We start from the raw sequence: 26,710 nt of genomic DNA, 5'->3' as shown, positions 1-26,710 counted from the left end.
GAGACAGAGAGAGACAGAGAGACAGAGAGAGACAGAGAGAGAGAGAGAGACAGAGACAGAGACAGAGACAGAGACAGAGAGACAGAGACAGAGAGACAGAGACAGACAGAGAGAGAGAATAGCAGAATATTTGGTCTTTCCTTCTGATTAAAAATAAAAAGTGATGCATAGAAAGTTGATTTGGTAAATTATGGGTAATAAAAACATCTTTTAAGGGCTTGCTGTTTGATGAGACTTTTTAATGATTTAATATAATTAAAAAGTAAAATTAAGTAAACTTCCCGTAATTTGGAGGCTAGATTAAGAACAAATTTCTAGGAAATTACTGTCAGTGATAAACTTTAAATATAGTTGACCAGTGAGTCTAATGTCAGTTTTATTGTTTAAGCATTTGAAGTTAGCTTTGTGAAGAAATGAATACAAGGGTCGGATGCCAGCTCAGAATGATTTGATAAGTTCTTTTTGTCTGTGCTTATGAGCATATGCCTGGTTTTAACCAACCTGTATATAGAAGGAGCTCCTGCTCTGTGTATAAATGTAAGGGAATTTAAAGCAAGGAATGGATTGCTTATTGCAATCAAAACAACAAACAGCTCTCCAAACTGCTTTGCCCAAACTGACAAGTGCCTCCTTATATCAGAAGCTCGTAGCCATGCATAATTTGAGCATATTTTTTAAAAAAGCAGCATTCTGGAAACGTTCACTTAAACACTGAAAACTCTTTCTCTCTCATATCTATGATGCACCTTTACTGAAAACATACTACTTTTCAGTTTTGAAAAACCAAATAGCAATTTGTAAAACCAGTTTACTCTTCAATACAAATAATAATAATTGAACATGATTTGGAACATATATCGTGTATACTGTTCATATGTAAATATTTATATTAATGTATTTATTTAAATGAAGGGAAACATTATATATACTACAGTAGCTATTATGGTTCGTTCTCTCTGACTATTTTTATTTTAGTTTCAAATGGTTACATGTATTTAATATTGCTATCGGTGAACATTTGGAATTATTTTGATGTTTATTATAACAAGATAAATAAATAAAAGGGAAAAAATAATGTCCAATGTTCCATTCTACTGAAAAGAGAATGTGTAGTATCTAAACAATCAAGTATCTAAAAACATACTAATTATTACACTTTTTGAGCAACCAACCTAATATGCTGACCACAGAGAGAAGAGCAGCCTAGTTTATGATGCATAATCATTCAGGTTACCACATTAGCAGCAGCAGAAGAAAACACTGTTGAGCCATAGATCATAGCATGCTACAGTTATTTATTAATGTTTTTGGTTATTACCATGTTTATCTTGTGATAACTTCTATCTCAAGAAAAGAAAGAAAAACAGCAAGAAGGATCCTGTTTAATAATGGGGGTGAGTCCATTTTAAATACTAATGTAAGTGATACAGATGATAAACATGTCGATATATAGGATAGTTTAAAAGACACTAGAAATCAAGGTGTTTAAATAAGAAATGTACCCTAACCTATCCATCAGCCACCTGCATGGTCAAATGGCCCAACATGTTCTTGTTTGCTCTGTCCTTCATGTCTCTGTTCCTCTTTTCCTTTTAGTTCTAGTTAGTTATGAAATCTGAAGACCATGTACAGTAACATTTCATAGAGAGTGAGTTTCAACCCTAGGGTTTGTTACACACTTATAATCCTAGCACTGGTGAAGTAGAAAGAGAAATAGGAGTTCAAGATCACCATCAACTAAATAGAGAATTGTAGGACAGCCTTGGTATAAATGACCTCTGTCTCCAAAAAACCCAAAAGGTTAATAATAATAATGAAAATTAAAAAAATAATAATTAATAAAATTTAAAAATACTTAAAAGCATATGTCAGAATCCTATACCAGTTGCACTGGAGGATACATCCATCATTAATTAAATAATAGATGGAGTTTAGCTACCACTGATGCAGAAAGCATTGGTGAACATTAATTTCTTTCAAAGCCTTGTGCTTTGGTTCATTTGGCTATAAAGAGCTTTGTGGTGGTCTGATTAACCACTAAATGGACTTTCATAGCCTTCTGCATACCTGGTAATTTTTGTAGAGCAAATCAATACAATGTAACTTTTTGAGGTGTAATTAGAAGATATTCTTGCCACCCTGAAGTCTTGGCTATCATTTCAGGTGGTATCTGCACAGATGCCAGCAAGGCAGGCCTAACTACTGACTCCAACCCTCGCTTATAGGCCATGTTGTTCTTCCTGGCCAAGAGTTTTATATGTTAAGTTATGAAATCTTCAAAATGATCCTGTAGAGGCCAAAATTCCCGTTTTTTTCTGAAGAAAGATTTGAGGCCTAAGTAAGTAAATGGCTGCCTCAGTCAAATAGGCATTTGTGAGGAGCTGAGACCAAAATTCAACAGATGTTTCCTGTGAACGATCCACCACTGTCTTCTTAGACATTGCTACCTACATTCAGCTTTGTTGATTTTAAAACGTTTTCCTAGTGATCTGCAGAGTCCGTTTATTTCCTAGTAATCCAAAGAGAATTAAATTCTATGTTTAGATTTTATTGTCTTCATTTTGTGTTGATGAATTATCCATCAGTAACAATGTGAAAACTCTGTCCTATGCAGGACATTTACATTTAATACTTAATTATAGTACATATGGGCATTACCATGTTAAGCAAACATGAGCTGTAGGGCATAGTGATTTCAGAGTAACTCTACTTTAAATCCCCTAACTTAGGTTTACTAAGGACTAGGTAAGATTTATGAATTATTTATAGTCTGATAAACCTATTATTGAAATCCACACTAAATTGAGGTAGATTCTTACTCATTTGGAGCTACCATTTTGGTTTTGGTTTATCTTAATTGGCCTTCATCTTGTGGACAAAAGGGTAGATTTTGTTTTGAGCAAGTTCCTAAAGTAAATATTAGAGAAAGAAGATAATAGGAACAGTTTCCTTTTCAGTTGCTAACGAGATAGTGTCAAGATTTTTAAACATTCATTCTTGAAAAAAATCTTTCTCTTTTGTGCACATGTAAATGAAGTCAAAGAGTTAAGGGTTGGCAGGAATTAACCAGTTGGTTCTTTCAGAAGACAAATCACACAGGGCTGCGAGGGAATGTTCAGGGTTCCCTTGAAATCTCAGTCAGTTCTCAATTGAGAAAAAGAAGATGGATTAAAACTTGAGACTGGGTGTGGGGGGCAGCAAGTCTTCAAAGCCACCAGGATGCAAAGGCTATGGAGGGCTTCAGTTCCACACACCCTTTCCTGGTCCTCAAGGCAGTGGAAACAGCATCCCGACTTGTTTATTTTCCCTGTGCGTGTCTGGTATAGTTGAGAATGTCTGGAGTCTTTTCTTCCTCTGACCTTTGGGCTTCTTTATCCCTGTGGACACTAAGCTACTTTAAACCTGTCCTTATGCCTTCATGCCATTGTGTGAGTTGAGGTTAAGGGGAATGTGCATTCACCACTTAACTGCACTGGGAAATCCCTGGGTGCTGGGTTCCTACCAGCTTTTGTTAGTCCACAGAGAGAAGAAAGCTAAGGCTTGTGCGTTTTTTTTCTCCTGGAACCGTGATTATTTTGGAGTAGGTCATATTGTAGGACTTAAGATTGTTTAATTATAGCACTTGACAGTTCTCTCATAATAATAATAGTTAGTACTTATACAGCCTGTTTCATCTTCAAAGCGTTTCACAAGCACTAATTAATTCTCACCACATGCCTGGGAGGGGGGTATCATCCCCATTTTACAGATATGGAAATTGATGCAAGTGAGTTAAGAGTCTCCCCATTGGCCACAGTGGGCAAGCAGAATCTAAATGCAGGTTGCAAACTTAGGAGTGGCTGGCGCCTAAATCCTTTTCCTTAGGCCTAAACCTGGCTTCCGCCCTCTCTGCTCATCTCTTCAGATTTATTGTTTTTTTTCTTTTGTATTTTTTTCCACTCTTGGAAAGGACTTCATATTTTCTCTTCTTCCTTCCCTTTAGAGAGTATTTGTTTAACACTGCTCCAAGAAATAAATAAATCATCTCAGTATTACAGCTTTAAAGACATAATATGTCTAATCAGGACATGAATATTTCGAAATGTCAGGAAATGAATTAGGTTTGGGTGAAAGGAAGGATTCCAAATTACATTTTGCTTGATAAATATTGTCACCACAAACAGTAAAAATAATGATAGTAATTAGGTAACATTACCAAATAAAGCATGCATTTAAAATGAAACTGACCAGACATTTTTGTGTCACACCGACTGTGTATAGCATAGTCCGTTCTCTGACAAAGGAAGGACTCATTTGAATTGTAAATTGCCAACATGGTAAATTGTAGATTGCAATAGTAAGCCTGTGCTATGCTGTGATAAATTACAAGTGCAGTATTGGCTCAGCTTCTGAACTTTGTATTTCTGAACTCTTTACTGGCATTATCACCGCTAATATCATCTGCAGAGACTACATGGCACATTGTTCTATATATGGAAAAGGAATTCTATTGTATAGTGGCTATGGCAAAGCGCTATAGGGCTCCTGTGTCCTTTGGTATTTGTTACTTATATAATTCAGTTCAGTGTTTTCCATTTTGGGTTCATGCTTGAAAACACACTTGATAAGTATACTGTTATAATCAACAATTTTGGTAATACATGTCAAGTAAATCTTAAAATGGAATGTGCTTTGGAAGAAAATGTCTTATCAGAATCAAAAATATGTCATGATAAATGCACTCTTAGTCCTTCGTCTCATTTGACAAAGGAGGATGTGGAGCTTGAATGAGGGTAATAAAGACTGGCTTCCAGACAGGAGACAGCCATGTACTATGAGCCCTAAAGAGCTCTAGTGTTCTCAAGTGCCACACTTGACTTCTGCACCTACTTTGTTTTCCTAATGGTCCAGTTTTCATCTTAGAGCACAAATAAATTACTCAAATGTGGGGGCGTGGATTGACATGTAGAAGCTACTTTTTCAAAGTTTCTGTTGTATTAGCATTCTGTTGCCAAATTGGTTGAATTGGGATAATGATTCATTATAGCTTTCTGTTCATAAGTAGGCCATGGTGAAAATCATTAATGTATATTGAATGCATGGATTTCAATGGATGCAATTTCAGAATTTGTGTTATGCTAAGAAAGACTGATGGATAGAAACACCATACAGGAAAGAAAACCAAAACCAAACCAAGACAAACAAACCCAAACAAACCTCTTAACCTTCTCCATCTATCTCATAGTATCTAGACCCTAGTCTCAATGTCCATGGCACAGTGAGCCCTTTAGAGAGTAGGGTTCATTTTCTACTCTGATATATGTATACATATGCAGAAACACTAACTTACATTCATATCCATAAACTTACATTAAACTGACCTGTTTGATTACCAAGAATGTACGTTTGTGGAGAATGTTCCAAATTTGTCATGTTTTTAAATTTATGATCATAATCAACATTAATGAATTAAATATTATAAAATGTAAGAATTTGATAATGGAAAGAACATTCTTTAATGACTAAAACATCAAGGTTTCAGAAAGATATAGTGAAAAATGGATCACGTTAATTATCAAACTAAGAATTTTTTTAGAAAGACAACTTAGAATAGGCCCATTAACTTGGAGGGGCCAAAAATATATTTTATAGCATAATTACTTACTATGTCATTGCATAAATCAATACAGGAATGAATTAAAATGGACGCTAGTGCATGTGACATATTTTGTAGTTTAAACTTACTGAATTTAAACTTACTTTCTAGTTAACCGACTTGATCCAGCAACTGTTGGTATGAATTGTAAATAGAGTTCAAGACTATGATACAAACTCCTTTTCAAACCTTCAAGGTTATCACTTGTGGCTGGGAAATCCAAACTGAATTTTTTTGTTTCTGCTGTAATTCATTCTATTATGGTTCAGTTTAGGATGGCTCTTATAACAGAATTATGTGTCGTTAATAGTTTTTCTCCTTCATTTTCTGTTACAGCTATGAGAACCTTAACACAGCCCACAGTATTGAGCAATGCCTCGCTGCATTTTCTTTCTAGCCACATCCCCTTCTGATTGCAACATTTGGGCGGTGTAAAGCGTTGGTGATATTTAGGTTTTCCTTTTGCTGTTTTGTATAGAGACATATTAGCATCCTTTTTATATAACAGATTTTATAATCTTAGAAAAATAAAACTAGATTCTGAATTCTAAATTCGGAGTTCTGGTTGATCATCTGCAGAATAGAAAGGGTCTTGCCATCAAGAGGTGGCATGTGGAACGTGAAGGGTCCTCTTGCCAAGTGATGCCTAAGCATCTTTTAGTAGTAGCATGCTCTCTGCAAAGGCTCTGAAGGAAACACCTACTGATGTTGGATGTTAGCTCATTGAGTCTCCCTAAGCATATAGCACAATCAATCAAAAATGGCCAAAGGAAGGCACTGGGAGAGTTTGGAAGTAAGAACAGTGAAGTCAATGAAGCTCAAATATTGGCTTAGGGTACAGGGTTTGGTTGAACTACAGATTAAAATTGAATTGATCCAAGTGATCATGAACGAGCTACTCATCTTTATTTGTAGCCATGTCAGTAGCTTTTGCTATAAACTTCACACTATGTCATAATTGTCTAGTTGCTGACAGACCTATATATTTATTTGTATTTCCAGTACCTTTGACAGTGCAGGTCCTCAAGAAAGATTACCTAATGAAACTACAAATCAGGGACTAGAAAACTCCTTTTAGGCCCTAACGTTTTGTCAAATGTAACAGGATATGATATTTTTAGTAATTTTTAACAACTGCATGTATGTCTATGTTTTCTTTTCCTTGTGGCTTCTTTTGATGCAAACTGGCACAGTAAGTGAATAATTTATAGTTTTTGATGTTGTGTTGACAGCTGTTGAAAGATGTAAAAATTTAGATGCATAAGAGTGGAGTTTAGACTCTAGATCTACTACTGCATACTTGCTTAGTGGCCATGCAGAGTCATTATATTTTTCTGTCCCTCAGATGAATCCTGTGTGATATAGAATTATTATTTTTTCCTCTATTATTACTAAAAAAATATTAACTGGGACTTTAGAATTCATTTGGCATCTAATACATAATATAATCTATATAAAATTTCTGATTCTAAATATTAATCAGAGACTAATGAATGCAGCTCAGAAGATATATTTGAATACTCACATCTAAATTTTCTCAAATTGATACTCTCTACTCTCAAAAATTGCTTACTGACAGTCATTTAAATAATCTTGGTTTTTTAAAGACAGGAATAGTACATATTTCATAAAGTATTCTTGGAAATTCCCTATAACATTTATATATTGCTTGGAAGAAAACTTTAAACCAATTACTTCCTGGTGTTAAGCAACATTAGTGTCAGATGAAAGATGTCCCCTGAGAGTCAAATATCTTTCAGAGAATGTCCCTAACACTGCTGCTATTAGAGACAAAGTTTGTAGCAGTTGGAGTTTTGGCGATACTTTCAAATCATAGATGTCATGAAAAATTCTTCTACTCAGATGATGTTTGGCGTATAACATGTCTTCACTGTCATCAGATGTAGGTTATAAAGTTAGTATGTCTGAAAGCAATGTAATTGTATTTTTTTGTTTTGTTCTTCATCAACACTTAGACATTCTGTTCCCATGTCAGTACAAAGACAGGAATTCAGTCACTCCACTGAGCACATATTATTTTCCCTCAATATTTGCTGATCTGCTGGATGATATTATAATGCCTATGTTTATATTGTAAGTACTGAAGATGGTACCAAAACCAACCAACCAACCGAAACCCAAAAACCAATAAAACCCAAACCCAATAATAAAAACAAACCAACAACAAAAACTTATGACTTAGGTATGATGCATTCTGCATCTTTACCATGTACATTTTCCTTTCCTTTTCTTTTTATTTACACCTTTGATTTTATTTTATTTTGAAAATGGATATTTTTCCCTCAGATAATATATCCTGGTTATGTCTTTCCCGTTCTCTACTCTGCCACATTTCTCCCTTCCTCCCCGTACATCTGGATCTACCTCTTTTCTGTCTCTTATTAGAAAACAGGCTTGAAGGGGCAATAATGAAATATAATAAGATAAAACAAAAGTTAACTAAGGAAATAGTCAGGAATATAAAGAAATATAACAGTCCAAGATAGGGCACTCGAAAAGGAGTCCAACTCATTCACTCAGGAGTCTCATAGAATCACTAAACTTGAAGACACAAGCAAAGGAGTTGTAGAGTAAAAAGACATCGGAAATAAATGTATACAATAAAATAAAAGACAATATGATGGAATTTTAAGAAAAGAAAAATCCTGCTACAATAAAATGAGACTAGGAATCTCCAAAGATGCCACTAAATTCACTCTCTGTCGGCCATCTACTTTTGGGCATGAAGCCTATACACTTAAGAGTAATTTGGCTCCCCAGCGAGACTCTGCTGGTGGAAACTAAACTTTTCATTTGCAAGTGGTTTATCAATGGAAGATCGCTTCTGGGCTAGGGATTGGCGTGTGTTCACTTCTCCTTTCTACATCAGGGCCCCCTGTGGTGCAGACCAGTGCTGCCTCAGTCTCTGCATTCCTGTATGCTTTGCTCTTGTGGATTTACAGGGTGTGGTTTTCCTGGTGTTCTCCATGCCCTCTAGCTCTTCTGATCCTTTTAGTTCCCCTTCCACAGGGTTTCCTGATCCCTGAAAGGAGGGATTTACTAGTGACATCCTTTTTATGGCTGTGTACCAAGGTGTCACCTTAGTACAGTGTCTGCCTGCCCTCTGATCTCTGCATTTGCTCCCTTCTGCTGCAGAAGGGAGCTTCCCTGATGATAGCTGACAAAGGCGCTCTTCATTTTTGTGTTTTTCAAAAAGGCCTTCATAAACTAGATCCCCACTAAAAATAATTTGACTGTCCTAAAATACAGCCCTGAGGAATCGAGCCAGTAATGCAGTTAATGACAAATTTCCAAATTTGCTGGCAAGACTGTCAGTTAAATGTGTCATTTGCACATCTTGTTCTTCAAGCAAACAAAATAATACTTAAGTATGTAATAATATACAGTATTAAATCCCCCTGGGAAAAGAGTTGGTTTTAAATACTTTGAAAAGAAACTTTCAAGTTAGTGATTTACACAGTTAATTATAAACAACAAGGCTTGTAATTAAGTGTTGCCATTTTGGGTGGAATTGGTTTCACCCATCACTAATCCGTCTATCCTTGTCTTTGGCCTTTGAGAGATTATGGGAAAATGCACACGATGAAAAGTTTAACTTGTCAAGTTTAAATTTAGATGCGAAGTCCAGAATATCAAACACCGTAAGTGATAATTATCACCACCTGGAAATAATTTGTACCACTGAGTTAAGTAAGAATTCTCCTTTCCTGCTGATGGGGAGTTTTTAACCTCCTGATCACCAGAGCCTTGCCGCTTACGGTGGTGTGTTTTGTGGTTCACCCCCAGCAGTCTGCATAGATTCAAGTGATTAGCCTGGAGGTATACATATTAGCATTGTACAATGTAAGGAAGACTAAGCCAACAACAAAGTGGAAGTAAGGAAGGTCCTGATTTTAAGTTACTCAAAGGAAGCTCTGTTACCTAATCATTCAGGTTACAAATTGCCTGGATGTTCTTCTAAAAAATAAAAACAAAAGAAAAAGAAAAAAATTATGAGGAGATAGGTAAACAATTCAAGTGGTTACATCTATATTTTACTATATTACAATGTCCCACACTTGTATTTTTCCTGTGTTAAAATCTTTTCGAAAATGTGAGGGCACTGAGTAGTAAAAGAGCTGGTAGTTCAAAATAGATTAAGAAGGTATTTTTTTCTATAAGTAACAATCATGGGCTTAAATGATATTTGCATAATTCCTCTCCACAGACTTATTTAAGCATTTTCTGCCTCATATTTATTCTCCAGTGAATTTTTATATACAATTGAATAGCTTAGTTTTATTAAGATTTTTTTTAAATGGTGATTAGTGAAACTTCTACAAATTCCCTACAGACAAGAGTTCCTTTTAAAATTTTGAGTGTCTTTAAATATTTCATTTTCATTATCCTTTAAATGTATACTTCCGAAACATATTTTATATAATAAATAGAACAAACCACAATTATGACTGATTTTTAAGGGATGTTCGCTAGATAGGCTTTCTGAAAATGAAAAAGAACCTAACCATGTAAGGCTTTTAAAGTTTCAAAATATTTGAAGTCAACTTCCATATTAGCTTAAAAGATACTGGGCGTGGTGGTGCACACCTTTAATCCCAGCACTTGGGAGGCAGAGGCAGGTGGATTTCTGAGTTCGAGGCCAGCCTGGTCTACAAAGTGAGTTCAGGACAGCCAGAGCTATACAGAGATGCAGAAAAACCCTGTCTTGAAAAACCAAAAGATAAATGAATAAATAAATAAATAAATTAGAAGTCAGCAAATCCAAAATTTAATACAGTCTATATTTACCTACAAAGAGGGAAACCCATCAATTGCAAAGGAAAAGTGTTTTGCTCATGATCATGACATGGGTTCTATGTCAAAGCAAAGAAACATTGCTCCAAAATTGAGTTGTAGCTCTACTTAAATGGAATAAAAGGAAGAGCCCTCTAATATAACATATTTACCTTTAAATTTATATTAACATTTTCTAAGTGGCTAAAATGTTCAAATCACAGCTTTTTGTCACCAACAAGAATGGCTGAAACTTCCCTTGAAGTTAGAAGATAGTATGTAGAGACAGTATGATAGAGACAAAGAGGCACAGTAGTATCTCCTGGTTGATGATAGAGAGCCATGAAACCCAGCCAGACTTCTGCTTTGTATTAGTTATAATAAGGGAATGAGCTATTAACACAAAGATCTGATGTAAATGGGTTTGTTGTAAATTGGGGAAGTGGTACTTCACAATAAGGTGAAACTACATTTTTGATAGCCTAGTGTAGTTTTAAAATAAGTGTTGAAAATCTAAGGTTAACTCAATCACATTATGCAAGTATGTATGTTTTCTACTACATATATATATATATATATATATATATATATATATATATATATATGCTTTCAATTGATTGGCTCATTTGATTCATTCTTTGAATACAAGCCAATTTTATAATTTAGAGTTCAGCTTTAGCAAATGTTGGAAACAATATCATCACTGAGTTTATGTGTAGTGGCAAGCGGCCTATTCATCACTCACAAAATTAATTATGAAACCCTTGAGCCGGAAGTATTATTATTTGCCAGTAGTCTCTAGGTTCTGTTACTATGTCCTTGTTTTTGTTTGGGGTGTGGGTGCCACCATGTATGTTTGAAGGTTAGACGGCAACTTACTAAGTAGCTTTTCTCTTCTCACCTTGGGTCCTAGAGATCTGACAAAGTCACACTTGTTCCTCGAGTGGTTTTTGTTTTTCCCCTCCTAGTCCTGTTACTGGTCATTTTCTGGAAGCATTAAAAGAACAAAATTGAAGACCTGAAAACCTAACAGGAAGAAGTATGTAAAGGAGGTGAGGCAGAAGTCTGGACTAATGACCATCTTGTGACTTTCTTTAAAAATTTTCAATTGAGTTTTTAAAACTTAATACAATCTTTTAAGGAAGGCAGCAAGAAATCTCCCAAAACATTATAAATTTAAAAAGAACTAAATAATATTATAAAACTCGCTATTTCTCTTGCTTAAAACTCCACAGACACTATTATTTGTGACACTGTAAGCAAATAAGGAAAGACTTTCAGTTTGAATTTCAAATGACAACTTTAATTGATGACAGAAAATCAACTTTTGATATCATAGGGAAAATAGGTCCATAGGTTTTCGGAAACACTTACTTAGCCTTTAATATACTGGTTGTAGGACTGGCAGAGATGCTTAGCAGTTAGTATCTATTGTTGCTCTTTCAGAGACCTTGCATTTTGTTCCCAGACTTGATAGGGAGCCTTACAACCTGCTATAATCCCAATTCTAAGTGATCTGATAATTTTTCTTATGTCCAAAGGCACCCATACTCATTTTTAATTCACTCAAAGAGATATATAAATAATAACAATAATAATAAACTTTGGGTTTCAAATTTTATGAGGATCGATTGTTTTATGTTTCCATGCTTAAGCATTTCAACTTAGTTTATAGTCTTCTGGAAGCATGCGTTTATAGAAAAAAAAAGAATCAAGTTAGCTGTTCAGCATTTGACAGGCCTTTTAGGTGCTCTTTATGTGCTACATGAATACTTTATCAAAAGATTGTGCAGAGTGGGTCCTCTATTCACACACAGGCTAGAAAGCATGTGGAGGTTAGCATCATTCAATAAAATACACTTCACAACAGCATATTCTTGTGTGGATGGGGCTGCTATTATTCCATTTATAATATATTAACAAACAGCCACCTCATTCCTTAAAATTTTAAGCCAGAAGATACTTTTAAATGTAAATGTATTATGAAGTTGCTTTTTAAAATGTATCTTGATATGTTTTTAAAATGGCTGCTTATGATACACTTATACATGTATATGCTGTGACCTTTGTTTGCAAAGGCTAAATGTCTTTGTATTCTCAAATATTTGCTAGTCTCTATGTCAGAAATCTTCCTGTCTAGCATCCCCTCAACTCTGGGTTCTCATCTTCTCTTCAGCATCAGTATATCCTTGACATGTTGAGACTGGCTTCGTTTAGATTCCACATATGCACATGTTCATGTAGTACTTTCCATAGCTTGATTATTGGAGCGGTCTCACTATGAACACAGCCCAACATACCATCTGCAATTGAAGCGTTCTCTAGCTGTTACTGCGGAATAGCTTGTCTTGTAAATCTTAACAATACTTTTGTCATTATGCCTCAAGCCTGATCAAAATGGTCAAAATATAATAGTGTAGAATTAAACTTTACTGAAGCATGACTGAAAATATGCTCTGAAGCGGTGAATCACCACCACCTGGTCTCTGACTTACACGTTTTCTTTTCTAAATATTCCATTCATTGTTACCATGTATGGTAAAACGTTCAAAGTAACTTGATTACAACTTCTGTCTAGACTAGGTGGGATTGCTTTATGCACACTGGGCTAGGTGCAGCTAGTTTTAAAAATAAAGATCAAACACTGAGAATGTGGACTACCTCAGCTGCACTTAAGCAATCTGTGGGTAGATGCACACACTCATCTGACTCTCAGAATCTTTCCCCGGATTTCTCAATGGTGTCTGTGACGTCAGGAGTCATAAACCTCTCCAGCTACTCACAGGCCAGGAATGCCTCAGATTTCTTCACCCTTCACCACACTTCCTTAACAACAAGAAGTCAGAAGTGTCCTTTCCCACTGTCCATTTACCCTTGGTTTTAGTCACACTCATCTCTTCAAGAAGCATTTCACAGTGGATCTGTTGTTAGCTCTTCATGACCTTCATTTCTGTCTAGACCTCCATTCATACCTAACAATTTTTCTTGGTCTTTATTTTATTAGTCATTTTTTAGTTCTCTCTCTCTCTCTCTCTCTCTCTCTCTCTCTCTCTCTCTCTCTCTCTCTCTCTCTCCCTCCCTCTCTCCCTCTTTCTCTCTCCCTCCCCTTCCCTCTCCCTTTCCCTCTCTCCCTCCCTCTCTCTCCCTCCCCCCTCCCCGTCTCCACCTCTCCTCCTTCCCCCATCCCTGTTCTGTGTCTCTGTCTCTCCTCAAAACTCTTTGGGTGTGTTTCTACTTTTCTAGGTTCTCTAATTCTAAACATCATTTTCTTCATACTCAATCTCTTCTGCTTTATTGAAAAGCTTCTTCAACTCAGTTCTATTCCAGGGGGACACAGGAATGGAAGTTACTTTGCTTTCTCAGTGACCAGTGGGACCCTGATTTCTGCAGGAGTCTTTCAGCCCTTCTTTCCTAACAATCCAATGAATTCTGCTCTTTGCATCATTCTTTACATTTTGTCCTCTCTCCCCCTCTTATGTCTCTCCTTCTTTATCTACCACCCTCCCTGCTCTGTCTTCCTTTTTTCTTCCCTTTCCTCTTTGCTTTCTTTTCTTCTATTGTCAATGATGATCTTGAATTTGTTTTGGTGAAAAAGTTTTAGACCACAAAAAATAAGTGTATACTCACATACGGTGTAAAGCACATTTTAAAACACAACAATAAGGCAAGCAACCTAATGTCTTAAATGAACAAAATATTGGAAAAACACTTCACCATGGGAGATACAAAAATGGAACATTATTTGATAAATGTACATCATCAGTCATTTGGGAAATGCAAATTAAAAATCACAATACATTGATATGATATCATTTTAAAACCTGGCCATATCAGATCTTGAATTCATACTTCCCTGGCCTCTCCCTCCTAAATTCTGGGATTCTAGGCATGCACCACCATGACCATCTTAAACTTTCACTCTCTTTTCTCCTGGAAGCATTTTCTCCCTTAAACTGTCAGTCTCTCTTATTTCAAGAATCCTGGCATCAGGGACCTTGTCCAAGCTGCTGCTATTACAGTTGACGCAACATGAAATTTCTGAGTTAGGAAGATGATATCACCAAAGATAATATTTTTATCCTCAGTTGTTTTCATGGAGTTAGTAACTCATCATTCTCTATCCTGATGTGTAATGATGTCATTTAAGACGCTTACGATTCTATTTAATTTTCTCCAACTATCTAAATGAATGATAAATAACTCACCATGGAATCCTTTTATGTTTAATAGTATACCATTTTCATAGTTAAACGATATTAATCTATAACAACTCCTTGTACACTGGGCTTTTTTGAAATTAGGTGTTTGTCATTTTTTTTCTCATTTCTCCTCCTACAATCGTAGGAGAACTTTTCTGTGAGTTAGACTGATAATGACCGGTAAAGATGAAAATGATTATGCTATATCACAGCAATATTGAGGTAGGGGTCAGTAATATTTAGAATATGTTATTCATATTCCTCTGGAGTTAAACTATTGTGTTTATAACTCTGACACAGTGAGAGGGTTCACAGGTGTAATTCTCATTATAATATTTTGTCTGGTTGCATGAAATATTCATTTTATACTATTTATCATAAAATTATTTTCCTGTTATAAAGAGATACAAGCCAGTTGTGGAAGCAAAGAGTATGCTTTTATACTTATGTAAGCAAAGAGCTTGGAGTGTTACTTTGCCAGATAAAGTCCTCTTCTCTCTGTGCCTCTCTGTCTCTCTCTGTCTCTGTGTGTGTGTGTTTACACACACATTCACGCCTGCCCACATAAACTAGTCATTTACTTTTTTCTGCAATAGTTACTCCATAATGCTAAGAGCAGCGAGAATGCAAAAGAAAGACAACAGGTGAATACTAAACCCTTTTGGGGGAACAAAGCTGTAACTATTGATTATGTTTTATCTTTTCATGTTTTACCTATCTATCCATTGAAATCTAAGAAGGTTGGAAACAAAACCGCCCGTTTCCTGCTAAACAAACAGAGAAGTTTTGATTGGTGATGCCTTACTCAGATTCTGACACTTTGAGAACAGATAACAGTAGCCATTTGAATTTTAAAGAGCAGGAACATTTTGTCAGAATCTATCAGATCAAAAGAAGTAATGTCAACTGAAAGAAAATATCCCAATGCCTCATTTTGATTGAGGTAAATTATCCCGAGTGTTGGGCAGGTAAACGTACCCTCATCTGTTCTCATTAGTTGTCATTTATCCTCGGGTCCATTTCCAAGTGAAGGGACAAGTGGTTGATGAAAGGGAGCTTTGCCTACCACTGCTTCAAAATCACTGACTATTGACCATTCCTGCATTTGAAACTCAGTAAAGAATGAGATGGTTTAAAACTTAGTCTGTTCTCTTAGTTCTAAGCTTGCAATGGTGTGTGTGTGTGTGTGTGTGTGTGTGTGTGTGTGTGTATGTATGTGTATACTAATCATGGAAGATGTTATGTAAAATTAAATACATTATTGCTGATTTTTTTTTCAGAAATACCATTGTCCTTATATATTCACGTTTCCTATTTTGACAGAGACAAAACCTCATGTGCATTTGTGAATAAAATATGGAAACTTAAACATAAAAACAATGCATCTTTCTGAAAAATTGAAGTTGTGATATCTGTTTATGCCATGCATTCATGTAATTGTCAATTTCTCTTCATCAAACTCTTGTTAATTATGAAATTTGAATTTATTATGACACCCCCCACACACACACACGTTGCACAATATTTATTTGTTCCAAAGAGTCCTGGACCCCTGAAGGTGTTCAGTATTGCATCCTAGACAAACTTCAGAGGTAAGAAGGCAGCTGGGGAAAAAAAAATTGTTGAAAGTCAGCCTCACACTGTGAACCACTTCAATGAATTACATTATTTGCATTTTCTTTTCTAAAATTTATTGGTAGGAAACCAAGTCTGAGTTAGTGTTCAAAATTGGGCTACTGGGCAGTGTTTCAAGGGTCAGCTGGCAATTAATCCTCATGTGACTATCTAATTTATTGCTAGTGCAAACAAATAGTTTGGTTCTTTGCTACATAATTTAATGCTGGACAATTTGGGAGTTGCTTTTATTAACGTACTAGAATAGAATAAATGTTTTCTCTTTAGCAGGTTATTGATTTCCTTCTTTTACATAAGGGATGGAGCTGAGACTTTAGTTTTGATGTATATTTTTAATAATATTTGTTACCACTCAGGTCTTAACACTCTTCCTTTCGTTTCCTTCTTTCCTTTTTTGTTCTTTCTCTCCATATCTCTCCTCCTTCCCTCTACTTTCTTCTGTCCTCCCTTTATCTCCCAGTTGATCTAGACAAAACAACTCCCTTCATCCCATTTTTTGTCTTCTCTAATTTTAAAGGTAGCACATTATTGGGAATAAGGAATTTGCCACACATAGGTTCATAGTACTGGTGATTTTTGTGTGGCTCTGTTGCCAAGTATTTCAGAGATCTTCAATAATGGAAAATGAAACTCGGTCCATTATAGCACTACCACTATAAACAAAACGATCCAGAATGTACTTTAGTCATTTGTATGTTTCCATTTTAACCTGATTTATCTTGCTATCATGTTCTCCCCTGAGTGCACAGTACAAATATTTCCTTCCCAACTTTATCTCCCTGTGTGTACTGTGCTAATACTATCATTACCATTTTAGGTGAAGAGTGTGTTAAGCTGCTTTAACATGCTCCAAATTTTAAGACACCTCTATTTTACTCTGTGTTAGAAGTTTCTGCGATATGGGAAATTTTGCTACACAAATATTGTTAAGTCTTGTGTTAAGTTTCCCACTGAGACACAAAATGTGGGGAAATGTATCTAATTCCCGTAAACCATAATTTTAATAGTCATAGCTGGTTAATGACTACTAGGCTGGGTTAAGGGGTTCTAGGTAAATATTTGTTGCCATATTTCTGTTGTGTCAATATTATTGTACTAAGTACTCTCTTCACATATACGATGATGAAGTTAATAGTGTCAGGCAAATGCATATGTCAATTCTTTAATTGACTTTAAGAAGTTAATCATGTATACCGTCTATTGATTGCCTGAAGTCTGTCTTAGACTGTAGTTACAAACATTGAAAATTGTTCTTTTAATTTTGTGATTTTTCTCCTTTGCTTTGTCCTCAAAGTTCTGGTTTCATCAAGGATTTCTTTCCTTTATCTCCTTTTGCACCTGAAATTTCCTCTTCAAAAGAAGTCTTATGAATTCTTTTTTAGTTATATCTTTAACAGAACAATTATTCAAACATGATTTCTAAGTTCCACCAAGGCAGCAACTCTGCAGGTGTCTATCAAGTGGAGGTCATAGTGTGTTACATGGATCCCAAAGTCATAGGTCTGTTTTATGAAGAATCACAACAACCAAACAACTGAGTACCATCACATATGCTCCTTATAGTTCAGTTAAAAGTATGCTTTTCTAAAGGTTTTTTGAAAATATATAAATCAATGTCTCCTTATAAAGTTGAATTAAGATAATATGTGAACTGAGAAAAAGTTACCCAATAACAAAATCAGTGGGCTAAAACCAATGTGTAGAATATATAGCAAATACTGATTTTAAAATACTTGATAAGATAGTACAGCTGCTACTCTACTTATAAAATGTGACGGGGTTCATGACACTAATGATCAAGTCCTAAAACCTCTCATTTATATACTTATAGGAATTAATGGCAATTCGTGGTCATTTTCAGTTAAAACAAGAAATTTAAAATGGCACAATATAAAAATCAATATGTGAGATTGTCTAAATCTCTAAAATGAGTGTTTTATTGTGAAGATAATGGAAAGGAGCAATTGTTGCTCTTACATGTTTTTTTTTTTTTTTTTTTTCATACAGAAATGTTTTTGGGCTGAGGCAAGGGTGCTTCTGACAAGATAGATCACCTGCCTTTGGTTTCTCAGTGTCACATGGTTAAGGAGAGAACTCACCAAGTCCCCATTGTTATCCTCTACCCATCTCAGTACACTGTGTCAAGTGTAACACCAGACCTCAATAAAAATGTTATATAAATCTTTAACTAAAATTTGAATTCTAATCTCTCTCCCTCATTTCTAAGGTGTGGCAAATAAAAGCAATATTTCTATCTGGAGAAAAGGTTCATGGTTATTAGTCTTTGCTGCTTTTGCAGAGGATCCAAGTGTGATTCCAAGCATCCAGATAGGCTAACTCATAATTGCACTTAAGACCAAACCCTGGGGAATGCAGTGATCTCTTCTAACCTCCAAAGACGCCTCTGCAAACATACAAATGTGCATGTGTTCATGTGTATACACACATATCCATTAAAAATAACTTTTCTGAAAATAGAAAGCTGTAACTATTGTTTTGTTTTGGGTTATGTTTGTTTGAAGCACCACCTTTTAACGAGATCAAGATGTGTGCACTAGTAGGACGACTAAGCCATGACTAAGCCATACTGGATGCATTCATTGTTCTTCTGTGTTCCTCCTTCACTATCGCCACCACTTTTAAACACAGAATGTCATTTACCAGGGTGATAATAGTCTGTGCTTATGAACGTAACTGTGTGGTAGAATATGCCTTCTTTTATCCTGGCATTATAATGATGTGCACAGTTCCTTCCTGAGTATCTGTTGGGAAGTTCCTCAAAATTATCTTCAAATTAAAATTGTGGGGCACTAAGTCAATAATATGTCTTCTCATAGAATTTCTTTATAAGAAAGTTTATAACATAGTTGAGAGAAATATTATCCATTTTAACAACAACAAAAAAAAATCCAGGGTATGCTAAAACACCAAGCAGAAGATTACCCATCATACTCAATTTTTGGTATCTGTAAATGATTTGTTGCTTAGATAAATATGTACCAGGTGCTTTCAAAACAAGTATTAATCCTTTTATTCTTTATATACTGGTTATAATAATCTATGAACAGTAAAACTGAGAGAACTTATGACTCCTTAGTTAATTAGCTACAGTAACCTTTCTAAAAAGAGAAAAGACTGTACATTCTGAAATAAATATATAGCCACTCAAAGAGTTTAATGAACAACTTTGATCACTGATCTTAGTCATGTAGCATTTTTTAGACCTAGACTAAGATACCATCTCTGTGATAATTTCAATGCATTTGTGCATTATTATATTTTATGTAACATAATTTCAGCATTTTGTATTACTTTATATTTCTATTGTTTATAAGTTTTATTGAATAGGTGTCTTGAAAGTACCATAAATAGCATGACATCTTTATGCCTCTAATGTTAGAACGGTGAAGAAAAGACTATCAAAGTAAATATTTGATTTAAAAGAAATTGTGTAAATATTAACATGGTACAACTATTTTTTAAAACTGATAATAAGATGACCCATTGAACAAGTTTGCTCTCTTATTGCACATACTGACATCTATGTGAGCAGTTAGGATATATTCTCATCTGTTTTTTATTTTTTTTTATTATTTTTAACAAATGAATCATAGAAATGATTAAGAAATTTTGAAATTTATCCATGTGTAGATAGCTTCTTGAAAAGCTTAACCAAAAATTGTCTTTGATGTTTGATGCTTTTGTTTCTTTAAAATGTGGTGATATCAACTGTCTTTATAGATGCATTGCTCTGTTTTTATATTCCATTCTTAAAATTATTTTAGAAATGGAATGGAAAATGTACACACATACACACACATACATACATGTATATATTGAATTTGGCATTAGCCTACACCTTCCACTGGACCAACCATTCATTACAACTTTAATTGAAGAACTAGCTTAATAGTTGTGGGATAAAAATGAAACTAACTTCTATACCACCACAACTTAACTGGAAACATGTCTATCTTAGCAAGTATTGATATAACCATGTATATTTATCTTGATTTATCACACATTACGGTTGTGAACTTCAGAGTCATTTAATCACCCATAATGGATCTGAAGAGGTCTTTCATTGGTTTTCCTAGCTCATTTGTATAGAGTTAGGGACACCTCGCCAAGGAGTTTGCATTATCAGTGTTAAGAGCATAGATTTTACAGAAAGTAACTTTCACATGTGTGTTCTCATAATAAGCACACTAGTGAAGAAAAGCATAGCTGTCACATGTCCCAAATCTTACCATGGTGCATCTTTCTAGGCTGTGACAATCTCCGGAACACCAAACAGGAGGGTAAGTCAAACATTGGCATCCCTGATGCCTCCTTCGTGATTTTTTTATCAAAGCCCCTTCAACTTCTTAAACTTTCTGCCTTTCACTGTTCCTTGTGCTTCTCATCTTGGGTTTCTGTGTAAAGGAAAGCTAGAGGATAGCAGTGTGTTAGGGGCTATGGTTGAATGTTCTCAGTACAATCTTTGCTTTGCCCTTAACAGAGCATGTAGTGTTGGAACAGAAAAATAAAAAGGGCTATCACAGGAGATTTGAATGATTGCAATGGAATCAACATGACTGGACATCAGTTAACTTGGCTACTTCCCAATCAAAAGAACAGCTCAAAGTTTTAAATCAACACATAAGTATAAGGAGCTAGAGAGCTTCCAAGATGGAAGACATACAAAAGGATTCAAAGCACAGACACTTGTTCTAATAAGTCAAATTCCTTTTTATCTGATTTATTGCATAGAATTAAAAACAAATAAAGAATAGACATTGAGTTTTGCTATTGGAGCATTTTTAGATATTAACAATGATCTTTTAAAAAGTGTATATAATTTTGTCTTAATGATTTACAAAGTGTGCAGATTTATCCCCTCTCCTCCCTTCTCTCATCTCTAGCTCTTCCTTACTCCTTTTCTATGCCCCCTCTTTTGTTCCTGTCTCCCTCTCTTCTCCCTTTCCCTCCCAATACTGGGGATCAAAAGCTCCAAAGTGGGATCTTGTCCATGTTAGGGAAGAACACTGTTCCGAAGCCCAGCATCTAGCCCCATTTCCTCAATCCTACTATTTTGTAATGGAGCCTACACACTTGACAAAATCTAATACAGAACAATTTTTAGCTCGATATTTACTCCTATTAAAAACAAGTTGAAGCCAGGCATGGTAGCGCACGCCTTTAATCCCAGCACTCGGGAGGCAGAGGCAGGGAGATTTCTGAGTTCGAGGCCAGCCTGGTCTACAAAGTGAGTTCCAGGACAGCCAGGGGTACACAGAGAAACCGTCTGGAAAAAAAAAAAAAAAAGTTGAATAATAGGTAATATTCTCAGCCTTTACATAGCTCATACACACTTAGCTCTGAGCTTTTTCCTTTTATTTTTCACTATGAAGCATTTGAAAATCTTTTCCTTGCTAAATATTCCCCTTGTTCAACAGCACACATTGTATAATGTGTTTAAACAGTGAACATCCCTGTAACTCTTTCATATACAAAATTTTAATCATATTAGAAAAAGGTCAAAGCTAGCTATTTAGCCTAAGTCTGTTTTCCATAATTCATGTATCACACATGCAAAATCAGCCCTCAGTACTCAATATCCACTCACTATCTTACTTATATGTGATATGCTTGATTTAATATTTACATCATGGTGACTTCAGAAACAGGCATATCATACATTGGATAGCTTGGTGGCCATTTGTCAATGCCCTATTTAACTCAGAATTTCAGCAGCTATGTTGTGATTGTCTATTAACATTTAAATGTGTGTAACTTGACAAACTAGATGAATTTTGTTGTAGCAGCAATAGAATGGGCATCTAATTTATTATTTTTAAATCCTACACACTAACCAAATTATTTGTAATATATAAGATCATATCTATTATTTTATGGAGTCACAAAGGAAAATCTTTTAAAACAAAAGAAAATACTTCTTAGGACTGTAGATAACCTTAATAAATTTAGGCATATATTTATAGTGTTTTCAAACCAGTATTGTCAAAACAGCTATAATAATACAAAGTTATATAAACCCAAATGTACAATCGTATCTACATAATTTTATATTTTTTATTGTAAAAGAATTGCTGTACATATAAATTTTCAAAGTAAATTTACTCTCTTGGAAATCTGGGATCGATCCTTAGAACTAATATGATTGATTATTCATATAACAAATCATATCAAGGCGAATTTCAAATGTTACCATACAATTTTGTAATACACTGTATCCATAAAATCACTATAAAACTCATAGTAAAACATAAAGTCCTTTCTAAATTTGATGAAAACAGATTCTGAGAAGTCTCTTCCGTTTTTCAGATTTGGGCATGTTTCAAGAACAAACAGACACTCACAGGTTGAGATTTGAACATTTTCTTTTCTTTCTCTATTTTTTTCATGCATGTTGAATTTGTTCTTGCACAAGCAAATCAATGCAAGAGGTCAACAGAATTCAGTTTCTGTTTTGTCTCCCCCAAGAAACAATAGAGAAGTAGAAGAGAGCCTCAGAGCCAGTCATGCCCTTCACCTCATCTGTCTCCTGGGGAGGTAGCTTATTTGCTCATTGTACACCAGAACAGAAGCAAGCAGGTAGGTCACTGTGTGGCACCAACAGAGTCAGATGAGGTAGAAAGGCACAGAAGCTCTGAAGGTAAATGTGTTTGCTTAGGCCCTGTTGTTTAGGATTTCCTCCAGTGATCAAAGAGAAGCGACTTTCATCTCCTATATTTCTCGCAGATGAACAGACACATGCTCTTGGGGATTTACAGTGAGATATTCAAAACAACAACAACAACAACAACAACATAAAGAGTAATTCCAAAGGATGAATTTCAAATTTGGACAAATATAAAGGCATATCTTAAAATGACTTAGCTCATGAATAACGAGTCAAGTAAACAGCAAGACTATTTTATGCAAAGTGATAGGAACAAGACCTAGGCTTGCAGGTTTGAGTCAAAGATCCCTGTTTATTATTGCAGTGGAAATTTAAGATTTAAATTGAATTCCTTTTAAAAATATATTTTTTATGTATGTCTGTGTGTATAACGTGTATTTGTTTGGATGTAAAACATATACACGTTGATGCCTAAGGGTAGTATTGGACTCTTTATAGCTGAAGCAACAGGCAATTATGACCAACCTGACATCTATGCTAGGAACTGAACTTGAGACCTCTAGAATGTCAGGTAATGTTCTTAACTGTTGATCCATCTCTCTACATTGGGGATCATTATTTCTTTTGGATCAAAAAAAAAAAAAAAGATTTTTTTTTTTACCATAAAAAGTCAGAAACTTTAATTTTAAAGCATACGCAAACACACTTTCTGAGATCATTAAATAATTCTTTTGTTACACAGTTAAATAAGCCCCACTCTATCTAAAACAAAATAAAATGGAACAAAACAAAATACCATTTTTATTCTGCATCATAACCAAGTTTGGCAACTTTTTCATAACAGCATTAATAAAAAAAATCCATTGACAATTTAAAAAACTTTTATAGCAGTTAGTTTTACAATATTATTTTCTGTTTATAATTCTATGTTAAAAATTTTAATATATTTATTCCATATTTTCCCAGGTATGAAATTTAACTTGTGGAATTATGATTTTTTTTTTTTTTTTTTTTTGTAGTTTTGGGATCCCAGTGTAAATCTCAAGAGCATGTGTCCAAAAATATGCCCAAAATAAAGAAGGGGGTAAAAGTTGCATATCTTTGACCAAATGAGTGAATAAAATCACTATTAATACCTGCATATTTTCATGTGGTTTATTCTTGTGCATGGTCATTGTTTTCACCAAGAATCTAAAGTTAGTTTCAGGAAGAAGGCTGAAAGGCATATGACCTTGGATAGCACCGAGGCTATGTGCTCCCTTTTAGTATTTTTGTTGTTGTTCCTAGCTCTTAGTTGATCTTATCTGATGTGTGTGTGTGTGTGTGTGTGTGTGTGTGTGTGTGTGTGTCTATCATTTCTGAATTTTAGACCAAGAAATAATTGTCTTGGAAAAGCTGACAGGGTAACACCCACCCACCCATATAATTAACACTGTCAGCCAAAGTCAGTACATACATGAATGCAGCTCTTTCAAAATATTTCCACCAGTTCTGTTGATGATTTAACAGAACAGTAATAATTACATTGACACTATGAATGCATGGACATGAATCAATGTCTCAAGCATTGATGTGTTTCCTACTTTGCTGAATTAACTGTCCTAAACAAAATGAAAAAGGAACTTGAAATCCCATGGATTACTATCAAAATATAGTTACAAATTTTACAACATACTATTTTGAAAATCATAGTCCTTATTTTTTGTTTATAAATGTTTAAAATTTTGAAAAATACAATACTTGATTCTTTTGAAGTATTTACCTTGAACTCAACATTTATGGAAAATATTAATATTACTTAGATTATTAGTAAGGAGTCAGCAATATAGCAAAGACAATTCAGGGTAAAATGAGAGCAGCCTAATTTCCTAAGGCTTTGAGATTTGAGAAAAAAAATTAGTCCTATATACAGTAACAATGAAAACTTAAACTTTAGGTTATCATGATTTGTAAGGCATATAAAATTTAACTAATATCCCATTTATTTCATTTAGGTTTTAATTATATAATGTATGTTTTTATGAATTCTATCTACATGTCAGTGGAGAAACATTTCAGATTTAAAGTTATAAGAAAGCATGCTTCCTATATTTTATGGTCAAATAACTGTATTTTTATTGAATTCGCAGTTATTCTGCACTTAATGCCTTGGTATGAGCAAAATACTTCCATATTAAATTGCAATTCAGGCTACTTAGTTACTTATTTACCTATTTATTTTTCTTGACTAATGATCATCTATTGAAATGGACATCATGTCACTGACGAAATTATGTTGAAAGGGATTCTTATGTTTTTCTTATTAGATTTTGGGTTATTCCAGTCCCCTTAACTAGAATGTGATTTCTAAATACAACATATTTCAAATTTACATTGTGGATTTCAAAGTTAATTAAAAATTTAAGTTCATAGGATTACTATAATGAGCACTTACAAGAATGAATCCTCCCTAGAACATTGTTAAGAGGTTATATTCATTTGAAGGATGTGTTTTTACTTAGCTTTGCACAATGTGCGCCTTTATGACTGAATGTTCATTTATTTTTTTGACACATTTGGTTTTATTGGCTTTTCTACTGTCCAGTTTACTGCCTCTGAAAAAAAAAATCTATTATAGTTAAAACCAAGAACAAGAAAAATGAACCACAACAGAGTAGTAAGGAAAGAAGTATTTTTTAAAATTACTATTAAATTATACATTAAAGAAATTTTAATCAAATTTCAATCTTAGGATTATTTTTGACGTGCTAAATGCATGTGTGAAATATTTTCTGATCTTTAGGAATATACACAGGTACATGATGCATAATAACAAGTAAGATAGATATCTTTAACAGTTTATATAAGGTCAGTTATAGCTATGATTAATAACTCTACATATTTTTCTATGTGTAAGGAATATTAAAAATGTGTACTTGTTAAGGATATATAAAAATGAGTTTTAGTAATGTTTAATTTGTAGCTTTCTAATACATACAGTGAACATATCACCATGTATTTCCAATCTCATAACTATTCGTATTTCAGATCATCACCACTAGGCCATATTGTCTTTCTCCAGTTATAATACATACACTCAGTGCAGCCCAGTATTTTTCTCCATTTAAATTAGCATTTCAGAGATGGATTAATGTTTTGTGAACCCAATAGATTTAAATTTGGGGAGTCTATCTTTGAGAAAAATACATCATAATTGTGCACACCATTAGGATAAAAATTAGTATTTTTAAGAAAGAAAAAATCAACACAAATTACAGATTTATGCACCTAGGTCAACATAATTTCTAGTATAGAAATAAAGAAAATAATTCACTATTTTCATTTGTTTATTTCCATTTCATAATCCTTTTCTCTCATCTTGCTATATTTATTCTTCTTGATTACCTTTTCATAGTAGAGCAAGTTTATATTTGTTTCTATGTTATACTTTATCAATTGTATTGGCTGACTTCTTCTGGCTTCAAAATGGCTCTTGGCATGTGACAAAATTGTCCTGTTTTTAGTAATGCTTCTCTCATGTTTCTTCATATATGTCCTACCAGATCTGGGTACCGCCTCCACAAGATAACTTTTGTATCTGTGCATTTCAAATAGTCTACTATCTCTGCTCTTAAGAGATTTCTATAAGGGGGAACTATGGGAATCTTCTACAACAATGCTTATCAGAATAGTTTCTTCTTTCCTAATTCTATTTCCGCCTATGTTTTACTATGTTAATGCAAGATACACAGGAACCCTTCGGGCATTTTTTTTTCTGTACCAGACTATCTTTAAACTAACCTTCTGAATCTTGTTTTATTATAAATTTTATTTACTTAACAA

General features: G+C 34.4%; 1 protein-coding gene across 9 annotated transcripts in view; it reads left to right on the top strand.

Annotated features, from left to right (window-relative positions):
• The window catches only part of Trps1 (transcriptional repressor GATA binding 1), a 241,250-nt gene that overhangs the window by 111,583 nt on the left and 102,957 nt on the right, over nucleotides 1-26,710 (top strand). For 6 of the 9 annotated variants that reach the window (XM_021216718.2, XM_029547810.1, XM_029547808.1 and 3 more), the window contains one exon: nucleotides 20,532-20,564. The exons of the other annotated variants lie outside the window; for them this stretch is intronic. In XM_021216718.2, the coding sequence (XP_021072377.1) occupies nucleotides 20,532-20,564 (33 nt within the window). The remainder of the gene's footprint in view (nucleotides 1-20,531; nucleotides 20,565-26,710) is intronic. 9 annotated transcript variants of the gene reach the window in all.

This window comes from Mus pahari, chromosome 17 (assembly GCF_900095145.1).
Source record: "Mus pahari chromosome 17, PAHARI_EIJ_v1.1, whole genome shotgun sequence".
Lineage (NCBI taxonomy): Eukaryota > Metazoa > Chordata > Mammalia > Rodentia > Muridae > Mus > Mus pahari.
Note: the sequence above shows the minus strand (reverse complement) of the source record. Positions and strands in the feature narration are given on the sequence as shown.